Consider the following 16,106-nt stretch of genomic DNA (forward strand, 5'->3'; position numbering starts at 1 on the left):
TTCATCTGATGTGATCACGTTGTAACTGAATGTCTTGCATTTGCTGTAGGCTTCCATGGATTCTTTTGTAGGGGAAAGGAGGTGGTTATGATATGCATGAGTGCTGCAGTACTCATGATATTAGCATTCCTCAGTTGAAAGGGATGCTTGTAACTTGGTTATGGGTGTGTTTATTTAAATATATACAACCAAGAAACATCTTGTTTACTCTCTAGCTCATTCATTACGGCAAACAATTGTTAACCATCATAAACAGCAAATAACACAGGAAAGGGCTGTGTTGGAAGGTGGACATTAAGTTCTTCTGTGCCTGCTCACAGCCAGTTTAATTCTGTTGTGCCTGGCCGAGGCTTTCTGTCCTATGATGACAAAGCATCTACTGCTGGAAATGTGGTTCCAAGCAGCACCTCCTAGAGCTGACCACGAACAATTTCCCCCTTGAGTGCTCCTCCTCTCCAGCCTGCAGCATTTGGAGCTCCCAGCTCTCTGTCTTTGCTTGGCTCCTTTTACAACATCCAGGGAAACTGAAGAGTTATTAAATTATTCCAGGAACCAAACAATTCCCAAAATCACAATTGCTTCCAAATTCATGAAGATGTATAAAATTTGACCCACTCCAGTGGGGTTTTTGCTAATCTTTTTCATGTACAATCCCAGAACCAAACAGAAAGGGTTACAAAAAGTTTGAAGTATTTCAGTAATTAGAAAACAGTCTCCCTAATTGTGATTGATTTGAATTTCCTGCTTTCCTTTTATTTTTGTAAGAACTTGGTTCTGGAACCTAGTCAAGTAGTACATGAATACAGGAAGCCAAGACATACTGAAACTATATAAGAACCTGTGTTTATAGGTGTCAGTTTGAAAAGAACATTTAAAGTTGGAGTGATTGCAAGAAATGTTTTAAGAAGTTTAAGGTGGAAAAAAAAAGCTGCATGACTTGGCAGAGAGGAAAAAAGTACATTAGGAAACGTTGCAAAATAATGGGATAATCCTACCAAAAAGACACTGCACTTGCAAAACAACTTTAAAAGCTCCCAGTACTGCATTACAAATATTACATTTCATAGTACCCTAGTGAGAGCTATTAGATGCACTAGGAAAAATGCTGGAGTAGATACACTTAACTTGGCAGTGCTCAGACAAACTTGGTCCCAGGAATGCTGGCTGGATTGCATGAGGGACTGAGCCAATCTGCATTGTGTTATTGCCTTGGGATACCTGGGCTGAGGCATCATGCCTTCTGCAGTGCTAGCCCAGGCACTTCCAGCAGTGTTTTGGAGCCATGGGGGTTGAATCAGAGTTAATGGAAAGCCCAATACTGTGGGAGATGTTCAGCTTGAGAGTCCCAGAGCTGATCTGTGCCTTATATTTTCCTGTTCATGAAACATAAGCATATTTTCTCTAACATCTACGTGTGCTGCAGGAGCTTTCCTGGGCCAGTTATGCTCAGCACCTTGAATTATGCTTTCTCCTTATCTGTGTTAAGTGACTGCATTATTTCACTTGGAGAAATGACATTGCGTTATACTGAGTGTCCCATTATCTATGCCAGAATTGCTTTTGGTTGGTTATTACCCTCATTTAGTAACATACGTGTAGAGGTGCTAAATGCTTAGTGCAGTATAAATATGTCTTCCACAGTATGAATTAATACACAATTCAAGTGACATTAAAATGAAGAGTTGTTTCAAATAGCTACATGATATTTGAAAATGAGTATGTTAAAAATAATTTGGTACAAACTGGTCAGAGGATTGCACTTGTGATTAAGGGGAAGCCTTCCCTGGCACAGCAGGTCCTAGTGCCCGCACCCTGGGACAAAATGATGCAGCAGCAATGGGGAAATACTCTTTGATTTGTAACACTTATCCAGTCTTCATTTGTCCTAGCCTTAGGATTGCTTGCAAAAATCAAAACAACTGTATTGAACCTACTGCCAAATTTCAGGTAGTTTTGACAGCTATTCTTCTCAAGTGGGCAGAAAGCCAGAAGAACCCCAACCTGTGCCTTTAAGGCTTGTTGAGGTCTTCCAAAATGGAAGACCTGAGGGCTCCATTGCTAAGAGCTTTGCTGGGATTTGACTGCCTGGTGCTGAGAAAGAGGGAGGACACAGAGCCACCAAGCTGAGCCAACTGCCACCTATTGGTGCTCACAGCCCAGGAAACCTGCCTGGGACTGGGTCAGAGTTAATGTTATATTTAATCACCTTCATGATGCTAGATTGCCTTAATTACTTGGGAAAAATCAGTAAATGATGTGATGCAGGCAGTTGGAGTAACAAAGTGTTTCTCTTCCTTTGCAAACTGGTGATCTTAACATTGAAATAACGTTTTCCATGCTTCCTGTTGGCTGCATGCAGGGAAGGCCTGTGTGTGGGATAGGGGGGACCCTGCCTCTAGTTTAAGACAGAAAATTCTCACTCAGATGACAGCAGCATAAGCATGAGTAGGGTTTTTCTATGAAAGATGGCAGTAGGTTTTCCAATGTTATCCCTATTTGACTGCCCCGTGCTTTTTGTAAGAAGTGAGACTGGAATAACAGTGGTCTCTATGATCTAGTTCATGACTACAGTCCTGAAGCCAATTTTAAATATGATATGGATGTTACCAGGAATAGAAACCTCTCCTAGGAAATGAATGTCACTCTTCATCTGAGTCTATCCCGCAAATGTACCGTGAGTTTTCATTTCACGAGAGCGTAACTGGAGTTGGCTTATACTCATGTAGACAGATACCATTTGCCCAGAAATGTATGTATGCAATGTGCAAAGAGTTAGGGGACAGTCCCTGTATGGCTACCAGTAATATTTATGTGAAATGGAGCCCATCAGTCAGCTGTACAATTCTGTGATTCTGTGATTCTATAGAGCTGTGTGCTCTTCTCTTTGAGTTAGATTAGTACAGCCAGGAAATGGCAGTTCTGCACCAGTTACTGGAGGACACAGCTACCTGACAAGTCTCTGAAAATAACATTACATTTATCGTTAGGACTCTTGTAATGCAAGGTCAATGATTTTAGCTTTAATGATATATCCTATTGTATGTCTGGTAGCCGCTCCGTACCACACCACCCTTACTAAATCCAGTACATCCTGTTCTGTTCTTTAATTTCCTCAAGGTGAAGTCACTCTTCTTCAAAATTGTAGCTCTGCAAGTTACAGCTTTGAGTTTTACCTCGTCTGCCATGTCCCACTCCCCTCCATGCAAATGTGGCTCCCCGTGTCTGCACGATGAGGGTGGACCCATCCTTGGGGGCAGGATAGCTGCTGATCTGTAGATACAGTTCTCTCTCTGGAATGGGGCTGTTGAGCATCGAGTCTGCTGAAGGCTGAGGAGCAACAGTTTAGACTGTTTTTGTTGTGAGACTTCAGTGTTATGTACACAAATGTCTTGTTTCTCCTGGTCTGACACAGAACAAAATGCACCAGGAGCTAGAGAGAGGAACATCTGATATGGCATGAATCCGTGAGGAGGTTTCTGTCACTGAGCAGGCACAGAGTGTCTCCCTGTTCTATAAAGATGAAGCTGATGAGAGTTAAAATGGTTACAAAACCTCCTTAGTCCAGCTTCACCAAAAGCCATGCTCTATCTCATGCACTGAGCAGCTTCACCATGAACTGTCCCATGGAAATGGAGGGAGCTGCTGTGGCATGGAATTCTGTGCAACAAACACAGGCTTAATAATTAGTTGTCATGCTTTGTGCTGAGAAAATATTTCTGTGATGAATAACAGAGTAAGAATATTTGAATTTACAGAAAACATTTGCTGCTTGGCTGGCAGTAGCTGTAGGATGTGATCCAAAACCATTCAATGTCGATGGCTGTCTTTCTGTTCACTTCAGTAGAGCTCATGTTCAGGGGCTTCATTATGATTAATCCTTATTAGTCAAGTTCAGCAGGGCAGTGCCTAATGGCTGACAAAGGATGCCTCTCCCCTATTGCAGGGTCACTGTGTACCATCTGGGCAGCAGAGAGCCTGCAGCCTGACTAGAGAAGACACAAGGACACATTAACAGAGCAAGCTGCCATCACATCCACTCACTATTTGGGAAAGAGAATGTGAGAGGAAGGGGAAAATGAAAAGCTTGGTGTAGTACACAAGAGCCTGGCATGGAATTAAAGAAGTATCAAAAAAAAGAAATGTATAAGTGCTGATATTCCCTTGTGATATCTTTTTGTGCTTTGTCTGGGCAGCTTCTGGCCAGTTCCCATTCAGTTTCTCCCAGACTCACTGCATGTGCCTTCAGACCTCTCCATGGTCTCAGCAGAACAAGTTAACTGAGGGCCTAAGCAATCTGATGCTGATCTCACCAGCTTTAAAGGGCTTATACAACTCTAAGTTAAGCATATGCCAATTGCTGTGCAAGTCTGGTGTCACGTTCTGTACATGAGCTTGGAAGGGCACAAGGAGTGTTTTGTACTGACTAGGCTTTGGGCAGAGACAGAATACATTTGTGATTTATGTAGCCAATCTGGAATGTGCTACAAACACCAGATTAATTTCATCTGAAAACTTTAAATTAAATCTGTTTACTGTGCTGGAGCCTCCCACTGCTCCCTACCTTCTTTTTGTTTCCTGGTAGATTTTCATTTGGGAAAGCTGCAGTGCAGCTGTCTTTTCTGCGCTCTGCTGAATGCTATATGGGTGAAGTTTTTTGTATCATCATTAAGAAGGAAAGCCACATCATTACCTTCCCCCCTGTCCCCATCCCCCCCCCCCATCCCCCCCATGCATACTCCTTTAGGTTTCCTTGAATGCATTCCTATTTAAGTTTTAACCTAAAAGCTTCCTTTTCTTCCTTTTATCCTTTCAGTTTCTTTGAATGCAATGACTCAGCAGCTACAGGATGAATTTGACAGCAGTGTTGAGAATGCAGAAGCTTGGATGAAGGCCATCCAAGAGAGACTGAGCATCAATGACAACACCAAGGGACCTCGATCTGCTCTAGAAGCCAGGCTGAGAGAGACAGAGGTAAGGGAGGAATGATGTGGTTCAGAAGCGGTTGTCACTGCCAACAGTTGAACTTATTGCTGTGAGCTCTGAAGTTTTCTGTTAGGAAACTACCAGTTACACATGGCAGCAGGAATATTGATCCTGTGTGGATAGGCTTGCCTCATTCTTATGTCTAAGTTTTCTATCTGCAAAATTGTTACAGCCATCGTAGAAAAAGAGGGAACAATTTGTCTACTGGCTTCCAAGGTATTCTTTTGGATTTGGAAAATGAGCAGCAGGTTTGACAGGTTAAAGTGTTTACACGCTTCTATGAGCATGCTGAAACCTGAAAAGGAGACTGAGTAGCAGTTTGTAATTACCAGATACTGATTTGCCAAAGTCCAGTATATTACATGGGAAGAGCTGGACTTCAGTGCTCTGCCTCCTTGAAGACTCTGGCACTGATAAAGATTGGAAGTGTCCTAATAATGGCTGGTCTAGAGTAATCCACTTGTCTTTTTCCATAAGACGTGATAAGAAGATTTACAGCTCCCCTTTCTAATCCATCTAATTAAAAGGTGAATGATTTCATTTTTTGTTGTTCTGACTTAATCTCTTGTATAACTCTTTCACAGAGATCCCATTGCAGATTGTGTCTGCTGTCTTACTGTGATGTTGCATTCATAAACTTCAGTTTCATTAGATGTTATCTTGCTCTTATAATCTCAGAAAATGATAAGCTCCTTTTTCTCCAACCTATACCTTCCATGATTAGAGGAAATGGTAATATTTCTGTGATGAACACTGAAACTACTTTTATACTTGTATTACCATCAGTTCTAAGTAGTCTGTTCTTTAAATCAATCAGATGAATACTTTCCATTGTAATTTACCCAACAGTTTGTAGTTTTGTGTCTACTGAAGTTTGGACTGCTTCTTCTGACAAAGTTTAACAGCTCTGAGAAAATATTGCAGGCTTACGTGGAAAGCTTTACTTAATGGTGCAGCAGTGTTGCTGTTTTTTTTCCTCTAGCTGTGACTTGCCTCTGGCCTAATGTAAAGACTGTTCATGGAGTGATGGATGATGGCTAGACTTGAATGTCAATCATAAGAACCTAAAATATTTCCTCATGGACTATGGATTTATTTCTGCCTTTAAATAATTTTATTTTATTTTTTTTGTCTGGGAAACTGATATATGCAGTCTCCAAAAACAGGCAGAAAATCCGGGAACTTGAATAAGGAGGGTGGTAGTTTGGCAAAGGGAGTGCAGCCACAGCGGAGATACAAGTATTAGAGATCAGTGGTGATTTCATGTAGCTAAATTGAAGTGTCTTGAATTCTGTGGGCTTTGGAGGAGACCTGTAACACACACAAAACCGTGGTAGAAGACATCTTCATTTTAGACTTTAGAAATTCATCATTCTAAAGAAAAACAAGTGTCTGTTCTCTCTTTCTGTTTGTACCTTACCCACCGTGTTCCCTCATGCTGCCTGCTCTGTTAGACTGGCTTCCCCTCTCCTCACGGTGTGCTCGCCACCTCACCTCACCTATTGGCTGTTTTTAAATCCAGTCATAATTTTCAGTTTCTTTTTTCTGCATCTGGCTTGCAGGTTGGTTTGGGTTTTTTTCATGCTTCCTTCCTGAGACTTATTTTCTGTTAACTTACTGATGAAAATGTCAGCCAATGATAGCAATCATTTAAACAGATCTGAAGAAGTAGAATGTCTGTACAACCACTGCTTTCTCTCTGGCTGTTTTTTGCTTTCACCTTAAGTTCTGGGAAAAAGTCAGGCTTTGAACAGGGCTTTACTCTAATATTTTCCTGCTGAGCAGTAACTGTAGCTTTTATTTTCTCTCTCTACAATTTGTTCTGCTTTCTTGGATTCTTTTTATCATACTTTTCATAGTAGATAGTTGGTCCAAACACCTCTTTGCATGTAGCATGCAGAGGTACTGTGTACATGCCAAAAAATAGTCTTTTCCCAAAATGTGAGTCTGGAAATCCAAAAGCCTGTGATCTGGTGTCACCTTTGCATTAAGTGTCTTGACTTTTTCAATTTTATTTTATTTTCTTTACACATATCCTGTGGGCCTAATATTTCTGTAAGTAGTTGCTAGTTTTATACCTCTCCATGTTTTCATTGTAGAAGGCTTTTCCTGCAACTGGAGGGTCTGCAGAAAGCCAGGCATTTGTGGAAGAACAGCAAGAAAAACCAATCTGATTGGGTCAGAATTTTGGATAAAGTGATGCTGAAAGCTAAGCCCAAATCTGGACATTGTCATTCTGTAATACTGGACAGAAATTGTGCTAATTTTCTGTCTTTGGGCAAAGAAAGAAAGTTTGCTTCAGATAACGTAGCTTAAATTGAGGTTCTTGGCTTTCTGATAAGTCAAAGATACATGTTTTCTCTAATTCATAACTTAGCAATTTACAGTCAAGTAAAATGTGGTAGCAGACAAAATTCCACTAATTAGTTTCTCTTGGGCTTGTTTTCTGTGGCAACTTTTATTTGCAATAGAAGAATTTTTTAAATGTGCTTCGTGACTTTGAAATTGAGATGTGGAGAGGGCCTATTTTTTTCTAGCTAAGAAAATGTTTTTCAACTGCTATATTGTTTTCAGTTCAGTTCAATCCCAGAGGATGGTTAAAAATAAGGCTTAATGGTTAAAATCTTTAATGATAAAGAACAAAGCCTAGATGGTTAAGGGGAAGTTCTTATTTTCCACTCAGGTGAAGCTTTGCAGCAGGAACTTAAGGATTCCTGGAAAAAACTAAGATTAAATTTCATCAGTTGTTCTTGCTTCTTTTTCAACTTTTCATTCTCATTTAATCTCTTTTTTCACAGAAAATACGTGATCTGGAACCAGAAGGCGTGTTGAAAATGGACTTAATTCTCGCAAAGGCTGATGCTGCTCTTCACTGTGTCAGTGAGGATAAGAAACACGAAGTACTGTCTAAGCTGAGACACATTAAAGCCTTGTGGGAAGAGACAGCTATTTACATTACTCACTGTCACAGGTAAGAAAAGCATAACACTGCTCGCTCTTTTTTGTTGAAGTATTTGTTTTGTTTAGTGATTTCATAAATTGTTTTCTGCCTGGCTATATGGGAACTCTTATGGAAATGGAGTGGGGCTTGGAAAGATGGTTGGACCTCATTTCACTCTCCCTCCATAGCCAGTCTATCTCATATAGTCATAGAGTCACTAAGGCTGGAAAAGACCACTGAGATCATCTAGTCCAACAAAGTCCATCTCATGGACTTGAATGATGAGTTTTGCTAGACCAAGGTACCTTTTACAGAACATTTCCTCCTTAGGGCAGGGAGGACCTGAGAAGTGAAATGTGACCTCCTATAATCAGTGCAGCTTAAAAATGCTGAGCTTTGTCCTTTTGCTTGAATGCCTTTTGAGCTTGTCAGTCTGCATTGATCCCGTCGTGATTTCACCTAGCTATTCTCTCTTGCTCTCCCCAATAGCCGAATTGAGTGGGTCTGGCTGCACTGGAGTGAGTACCTGAAAGCTCAAGATGAGTTTTACATATGGATTCACAACATGAGGGTGACCTTGGAGCCTGACATTGAGTTGCAGCTTGGCTTAAAGGAGAAGCAGTGGCAGCTGAGCCATGCTCAGGTTCTGCTGAATGATGTCTTAAATCAGTCAGTCCTGCTGGAAACGCTGCTAGAGGAAGCTGCTTCCTTGTTCAACAGGATAGGTGACCCCAGCGTTGATGAGGATGCTCAGAATAAAATGAAGGCGGAATATGAAAGCATCAGGGAAGAAGCTCAGGTAATAATGAAAGGTGTTTAGATTTCATTATCACACAGTATTGTTTACTCTCTTTGTTTCTTGAGCGATGGGGTTCCCTGGTAGGACTGCAAAGAGAAACAGAGCTGAGAACCTCTGTTCTTTCAGCCAACATACTGTTTGCAAGTCTTCATGTCTCAGGCTGTTAATTGAGATGCTCTCATACTGTACTTTATAGTACGTTGTAAAGTGACTGCAAGCTGCTTGATGTGATCTAGTGTGAATCATTCATCATCTTTTGGTACACCAGTGATCTTTGTGTAGTCAGGTGCAAAGTATCTATTCACATGGCCAGGCTTGCACGATAGTTGGAGGATGTCACATTGGTTCAGATCCAGAACTGCAGAACTGGAAAACACTGAGATAATTCAGGTGCAGCTCAACACTGAACTCAACTGGCTGGTTCCAGAATCTGAGGGATTTCCACTGGATGCAGATACTAACTCATGCTTGCTGCTAATCTTCCAGTCCAGCCAGCTGTTAGATAGGCTCGTATAAGACATTCTAGTTTATCTTTCAGTGCCAGTGATTTCCTTTGACTGACCCTTCCTGCTCCTAGGTAAAGAAACTCTGGTAAAAATCATATTGAACCTTGTCGTATGGCTAAGGGACAGAGATTTGCATTTGGGGAGAAGAATTCAGTTTCTTAGTAGCCCGTATCAGTAGAAATACAGTATTTGAGAGGAGTACTCAAATATTCGAGATATGTATAGATAACACAGCATGTAGAGCTTATTAAAATCCAATCTGTGTCTCGTAGTGACTTCCAAGAATTCAGTGTGCTGGAATTACCTGATACAAATACAAACAGTTTTCATTACACTGGCTCTGCTCTCTATCTCTGTCATAATGTTGCCTTATATTTGTTCTCATGTCACATCTTAGCACAGAGCCGAAACAGCATCTGCTATCTCTCCCCAGGCACTGTTGTAACAGTAGCTAACTTCAGGTCACACTGAGATAGCAACTTTGGGATGCTCATGCCGCTACTATGCTTGCTCTGCAAATAATTTTTCTGTTCAAAGAATTTAAAGGAAAACAAACTCTGCAAAACAACAACAGAAAACAGCTGGCAGCTTCTGTGAACACGGCATTCAAATATTTTTTAGTAATCAGAAAGCTGAAATTGCTAATGATGAGTATCTTCAAAAACCAGAGAGAAAATTCAGAGACTACATGCTGCAGAAATTGCAGAATTGCAGCAGATAGGCTGTAGAGTCACCAACAGACCAGCAACTCAACGTTGATTGTTTATTTTTAAAGGTTCTCTTCACAATTAAGCAACTGGTTTTATAAATAAGAATATTCCTTGGAATCTAAGTGTTCCCTGTCTAGATTGCAATTTCAGATTTTCATTCAGCCCCTTCTAAACAACATTTATGTTTGGTTTTGAAGCAGGAGACGGTCATTAGACATGTTAATAAGGCAGTTCTTTCAAACAAGTAATTTAAATAGTTGGGGTCTGAACGTGACCTCTCTGAGACTGGTTTATGCGGTATAATTTCTCTGACTGAGTTGGATACACGATGGTGTAAATGAGATCAGGAAGTGTCTCATAGTACTTAGGTAAAATATGTCTTTATGTCTCCAGCCAACTGAGGTGCCAGAAAAAGCTTTCCTTTGGCACTGGCTACAAATACCACATTTCACAGAAAGATGAGGTGAGAGAATCCAGCTAAGAAATCTCTTTCAGGAGGTATAGAATAAAGAAGGGGGATTGAGAAGCCTTGGCTTTTGCAGCTGAAGTAAATGCAAAACTCATTAGGTAATGCAAAGGTTACAGGCACTGTAGGACTCATCTTGGAAGGCACAGTAGTAGTTAAAAAAAAACCCTTCCACCTCTTCCAGTGGCAGAGTCATGAATGAAAGAGACAAAGGAGTTGCAGGAGGTTTGCTGTGGTCCCATGCGTGATAAGAAGCTAGACGAAATGTGAATGGCAGATGCCGGCTGAATGCTTGAGCTGCCTGCTGGGGTGGACTCCTGGTGTTTGTAGATTACACTTGTGTTGAAGAGCATTTTTAGAGACTGTGCAGTTGTCCAGCTCTGTCAGAAGGGCAAACTCTTGGATGCAGATTCTGAAATGTTTTTGTTGTTGTTTTGACTTTGCTTCTGTGGTATGAGCAGACTTTTTTTTTCCTTTCTTGTTGCACTAACATGTGCCCTTATCATTTCCAAATTGTGAAGAAAATCAATTTCTGTTAATTACATCAGCAGGGGTATTTTTAGATGTGGCGTTGTCTCACAACTGCTCATCTGATAGCAAATAGCAGAGGCAAAATAGCTATATGCAGATGTAGATGGTTGTGTGTTAAAGCTTAAATTATGACTGGTGATGGTAAGAAAAGTTATGGTATATTGTATGTTGATATTTAATCAAATTTATCAAATACACATGAGCACATTGATTTTAATCCAAGTTGTCTCTGTTAACTCAAGCCCAGACATTCATAAAGTCAACACTCTTATTCCAGGACTGAAAGCACAAGGGGAAGCTATGGGAACTTTCTGTACTCTGTGATGCCACAGAGGGATTTAAAGCGGGAACTTCCTTGATGTGCTTTAAATTGCCTTCTAGATGAGGCTGGTTTGCCTCTGCTGACTCTGAGCGAACCTTAAGGGAGAGTGTTTCCTATGCCTCCATCTACCTCTGTGAGTATCTAGGACTGGGAGGATCCTGCCCAGACACATTTCTTCCTCTGCAGCCCATACTGAACCAATTGGACAGATTGTTTTAGTTCATTGCTTGGACCATTTATACCACTATAAATGTTGCCTTCCTCAAATCCCTAACTTGAGGTCAAAGCGCAAATTATTTGTAATCTGTGCAGATTTGAGAATCAAGGCAAGGAAGCATAGTGAATGAGTGAACTGGTTTTTGTTGGGTAAATCTTGATTGGCCACAGAGGGCTCCAATCATACCTCTACATTTGGTTTGCACAAGTGAGCAGAGATAAGAATGCCAATGTGGAAAAGAGAATGGCATGGTGCCACTGGAGGACGGTGGCTTTGTATTGCACCACAGGCATAACCTGTCCCAAGGTGAAGGTCAAAGTTCCACCTGAAGCACAAGGGAGATCCTGGGCTCACTCACACAGAACAAACACAACTTGTTTTAGTTACAGCACAGCCTTTCAAGGGTGTTGCGTGCACTAAGAGCATTCCACAAGGGGCAGACTTTTTTCTTAAGGTAACCGTAGTGTAACTCAATTGCTTTCCATGCCAGCTGGTGAAGGGCAAGAAAAAGATTGGCCTGATTTGTAGGAAATAGCATTTGGTTGGATATTGTATTAGTGAAACAACAGAACAGAATTCCTCATGATTCACATCCTTCAACAAGGACTACAGATAACAAATAAGGGTAGACTGAGCAGATATGATTTTGTCTCGAGAGTGGTTCCAGACCGGATCTGCAGGGAGCAATTCACCACAGGCCCACATAAGTTCATGGATTATTGTTTTCTGGATGCACAGAGAAAATCAAGCATATATCACACAGACTTAAATTTGCTCTGAACTAGCACCAGAGCATGCTTTGTAATCTGCAAATTAGAAAACTCTTCAGTTTCATTATTTCTAGGGATACCTTGAAGATGACAGTTATTTTCTTTACCACCTTTAAATAATAAACATGGAAACAATGTGTGCCTGTGGCACAGTTCCTCTTTTTTTCATTGTTATAGTTAGGCAAACTAAAGCTGTTGTGTGCTCATCTTTATTTTTAACCTGCACGAGTATCATTTCTTTTCATCCCCTCAAGCCCAAACCAGAAATGAGCTTCTGTCTTTTATCCTTTTCTAATGAGAGATTGAGACATTATGGAGAGGAGAAACTGTAAATTTGCCTGATGGGACGATGCAGTTTGTCTCTCTGAGAACTAAACTATCCATTGAGACCCTGCAGCACAACAGTGACAGGTGCTTATACAATCTTTTGTCCTGCTTCTTGTGGAAGCCAAGTGCTGTTGGAGCTCAAGGAAAGCGATTCTTGTTTGTACTTTCTGGTTTATAGTATAAAGGAGAAAGAGCCAGATAAGCACCATCCTCACTGCTTCTGATCTCTCCTGTTACAGAGAAGAGTGAAACTGCTTGAAAAGATAACTGAAGAGCACAAGCAATACAGCGCTAACATCAACCAGTTTCAATCGTGGCTGAATGGTGTGACGGAAAGATTAAACTGCTGCATTGGAGAAACAACCAAGTCTTCAGCAGAGGACAGACTAAAGGCACTGAAGGTCCTATCCTAAAATGATATAATTTTGACAAAGAAGTAGGATTGTGTGTTTTCCAAGCCTGTATGTGTTTCTCAAACCACACAAGGGTGTGCTTGAGAAAAGAATTATGCAAAGTAAGGTGATGGTTGTTGTAATCTGGGTTATGGATAAAGGGTCATCACAGGTCTGCAAACTGTTAACATATAAAGCTCTCTCAGTTTTACCAGTAGTTACTGGATAGTCTACTTTGGGTTTTGGTTTTGATTGATTTTTGTGGGGTTTTTCCTTCTTAAAGCCTGATCTTCCACCATTATGTAATTCTTTGAGCATCTAGCCCTTTTAAACTTTCTAAAGGAATGACATTTGGTAAATACGATCCAAATAGAACCTGCAGGCTCACAAGTATTGAGCACTTAGAATGAGTGAGTAAAATACCAGTTTTAAATCACAAAATCATGGAATCACAGAGGTTGTAAAAGATCTCTAAGATCCTCCAGTCCAACTGGCCACCTATCACCAATATTTCCCACTAAACCATGTCCCTCAGTACAGCATCTAAACTGTTTGAGAATAGTTTATAATATTTTGGTACCATGCTTTAAGCTGCTCACCTTTAAGTCTTTAAGTTAGTACTATACAGAAGGCTGTCAAATGACTCTGGCTTCTGGTCATTTGAAATAAAAGAAAAAGCATATCAAACTGGAAGTAAGAAGTGAAAAAGGCAATATGTACAACTAGGAGATGTGGCCTTATTTTCTGTCTGCTTTCACCTTTTCCCCAGTTTCCCATTCTCACAACTAATATTTATGTAACTTCTTTCTGCAGGACATTGCCAAAAACATTAGGAAAGGTGCAAAGAAATTGAAGCACCTTGAAAATCAATGCACAGATGTGATTCAAAATACCTCCCCTCTGGGAGCTGAGAGATTGAAAGATGAACTCGATGAGCTGAGAAAAGCCTTGGAGAAGTTGAAACTGCTGAGCAGTGAGGAGGAGCAGAGATTGCTCAAGATCCAACAGTCAGAAAGCGCCTACAAGTCCCAAGCCAGACAATTAGAAGCAGATATCCAGGAATTCAGAAAAGATCTACAGAAACTAGAAAATGATTTGGACCCTGGGGAAAGGGAAAAGACTGAAGATGAGTTTGTAGCTCAGTGGAGAAAATGCAATGTAAGTTGTTGCCCTTCATATGCTTAAAAAAATAAAAAGAAATAAAAATAAAAATTAAGTGTAGTCATAGATTGAACACACATAGCCACATACAGCAGATGCCTGGCCCATTGTTTAAAGGTGAAAAGGAAAGAGTAGTCACATATATGAAACAGGAACATAAATAGCAACAATGAAGTCAACTATTCTAACCTTATCTTGTTCTGCACAGTAAGGAGGGGGCTAGAGGATGATTTGGAATTTACCTTGGGTTCAAAGGAACCACGTTCAGAAAGAGAACAGTAAAGAGGAAACAACATCATTTTCTGCACTTATAATGAAGCAGAAAAAAAACACCTTAGTTTGTTTTTGTGTTTATTATCACTGTTCAAAGTACTTTTCATTGCTACTTGTATGTCTGGAACTCAGCAAGAGTAGTTGGGAAAATTACATGCAAAAAAATCCACAAAATACAGACTGATTCATTTGTGTTACATCAGGATGGTTTTTGCTTGTTTTGTTTCCTTACACTAGCGCAGCATTAATATTCCATACATATGTGTTACATATGCGATTTGTTCCTGCACACAGAAGTGCCTAAGACTGTTCCAGACATGAATGTTGTTATACACTGCAATCACTGAACTGAAGCTGGGACTAGCTGGGATTCACTCAGTTCAAACTGTAAGCCCCGCAGGTCAGATGCAGAGGGTAGGCAGTGTGAGAAGAGCAGAGAGCACCTGCATGAAAAGAACAGTTCCTGAGAATATATTCTACTTTATCCAAGTCCACAGTTAACCAGGAAAAAAGGCATCAGAAAGGGGACTTGGAGTTAAGCGTGCGAATATGTTGAGATGGCTTTACCACATCAGTTCATGTGCCAGACGCTACATATGGTATAACCTGTTTGTTCTTTTTGTGATTAAGGCAACAAGAGCAGTTCTGGCTGCAGAAGAGTCGAAGGTTGAGAGGCTGAAGGCTCAGCTAAAGGAGCTGCTGCGGTTTTCCCAAGATGTGCAGCCACACGCTGACAGTGTCATCTCTGCAATACGGGACTATCAAAGGTAGTGGGAAATCTATGAGATGGGCTGGGCTGGGAATATCTTAGACCTCAAGGGGATTGACAGACACCTAAGAAGAAAGCAATGAGCCATTTGATTCTAGGTGACAGATAGAAAGAAGTGTTTTTTTCTTTTATGACATCCACCTCCACAATTCAGTAAACCTGCAATGTTAGCTGTTTGCTAGGAGATGTAGGCTGCTGGCCATTTTCAAGCAGTAATCATGCATCACTAATGTTGTGCATGGTTTTAAGAAAATTAGATTGTTGGCAGCTAATTTGATTTTCTTAGCCTTGTATAATAATAATTTATGTACTTTTTTTGCTTTTCATGACAGCAACTAGAAAATCAGGGCAGGAGCTGTAGTAGTAAATGGTTCGGAAGAATTATGCCCCTTCCTTATTGAGTCTGCTGTGATGACTCATCAGCCTTAGTAATTACTTGGCAGAGCTTATTCCTCTCTCCTGACTGCATGCATGCATGATTCCTGTTTTCAACTTGCCTTAGTTTGGAAACTCTGAGAGTTTAGCCTCTCCCTAGACTTCAGTGTTTCCGTTTCCAGGCTGTCTGGAATCAGGAAGTAAAGGAGCTGGCAGCAAATTTTGCAAATTAGAAGAAAGGATCATTTTTTAGAGGAAAAAGAAAGGTCAGTTCTTTTTATTACATCCAAGCTAACTTTTCTCTATCCAGTGCACAGTATGCTGCCTAGCTGAGTGGGTTATGGGTCATTATGGAAAAGGATTTCAGTTTAAAAACTAGCGAGTAGACGGTGTTGAAAGAGAAGCAGAAAAAGCAGGAGAACGTGCCTCTGTGTAGGAAATGGCAGCTGCTCTTTCGTCAGCTTCTCCCCAGAATTTCTTCTCAAAGTCTGGCAGTGTCACACTGAGCCTGGCAGGGGCAGCAGAGCAAATGGCAGAGGACATTTGCTGTCAGTACGTTACATT

General features: G+C 40.8%; 1 protein-coding gene across 3 annotated transcripts in view; it reads left to right on the top strand.

Moving 5' to 3' along the window:
* Positions 1–16,106, top strand: part of SYNE3 (spectrin repeat containing nuclear envelope family member 3) — a 48,472-nt gene that overhangs the window by 13,974 nt on the left and 18,392 nt on the right. For all 3 annotated transcript variants that reach the window (XM_072338380.1, XM_072338382.1, XM_072338381.1), the window contains exons 2-7: positions 4,814–4,971; positions 7,782–7,954; positions 8,414–8,723; positions 12,812–12,973; positions 13,778–14,122; positions 15,029–15,165. In XM_072338380.1, coding sequence (XP_072194481.1) covers positions 4,828–4,971; positions 7,782–7,954; positions 8,414–8,723; positions 12,812–12,973; positions 13,778–14,122; positions 15,029–15,165 — 1,271 coding nt within the window. In that variant the 5' untranslated portion in view covers positions 4,814–4,827. The remainder of the gene's footprint in view (positions 1–4,813; positions 4,972–7,781; positions 7,955–8,413; positions 8,724–12,811; positions 12,974–13,777; positions 14,123–15,028; positions 15,166–16,106) is intronic.

The sequence above is a fragment of the Excalfactoria chinensis genome, chromosome 5 (assembly GCF_039878825.1).
Source record: "Excalfactoria chinensis isolate bCotChi1 chromosome 5, bCotChi1.hap2, whole genome shotgun sequence".
Lineage (NCBI taxonomy): Eukaryota > Metazoa > Chordata > Aves > Galliformes > Phasianidae > Excalfactoria > Excalfactoria chinensis.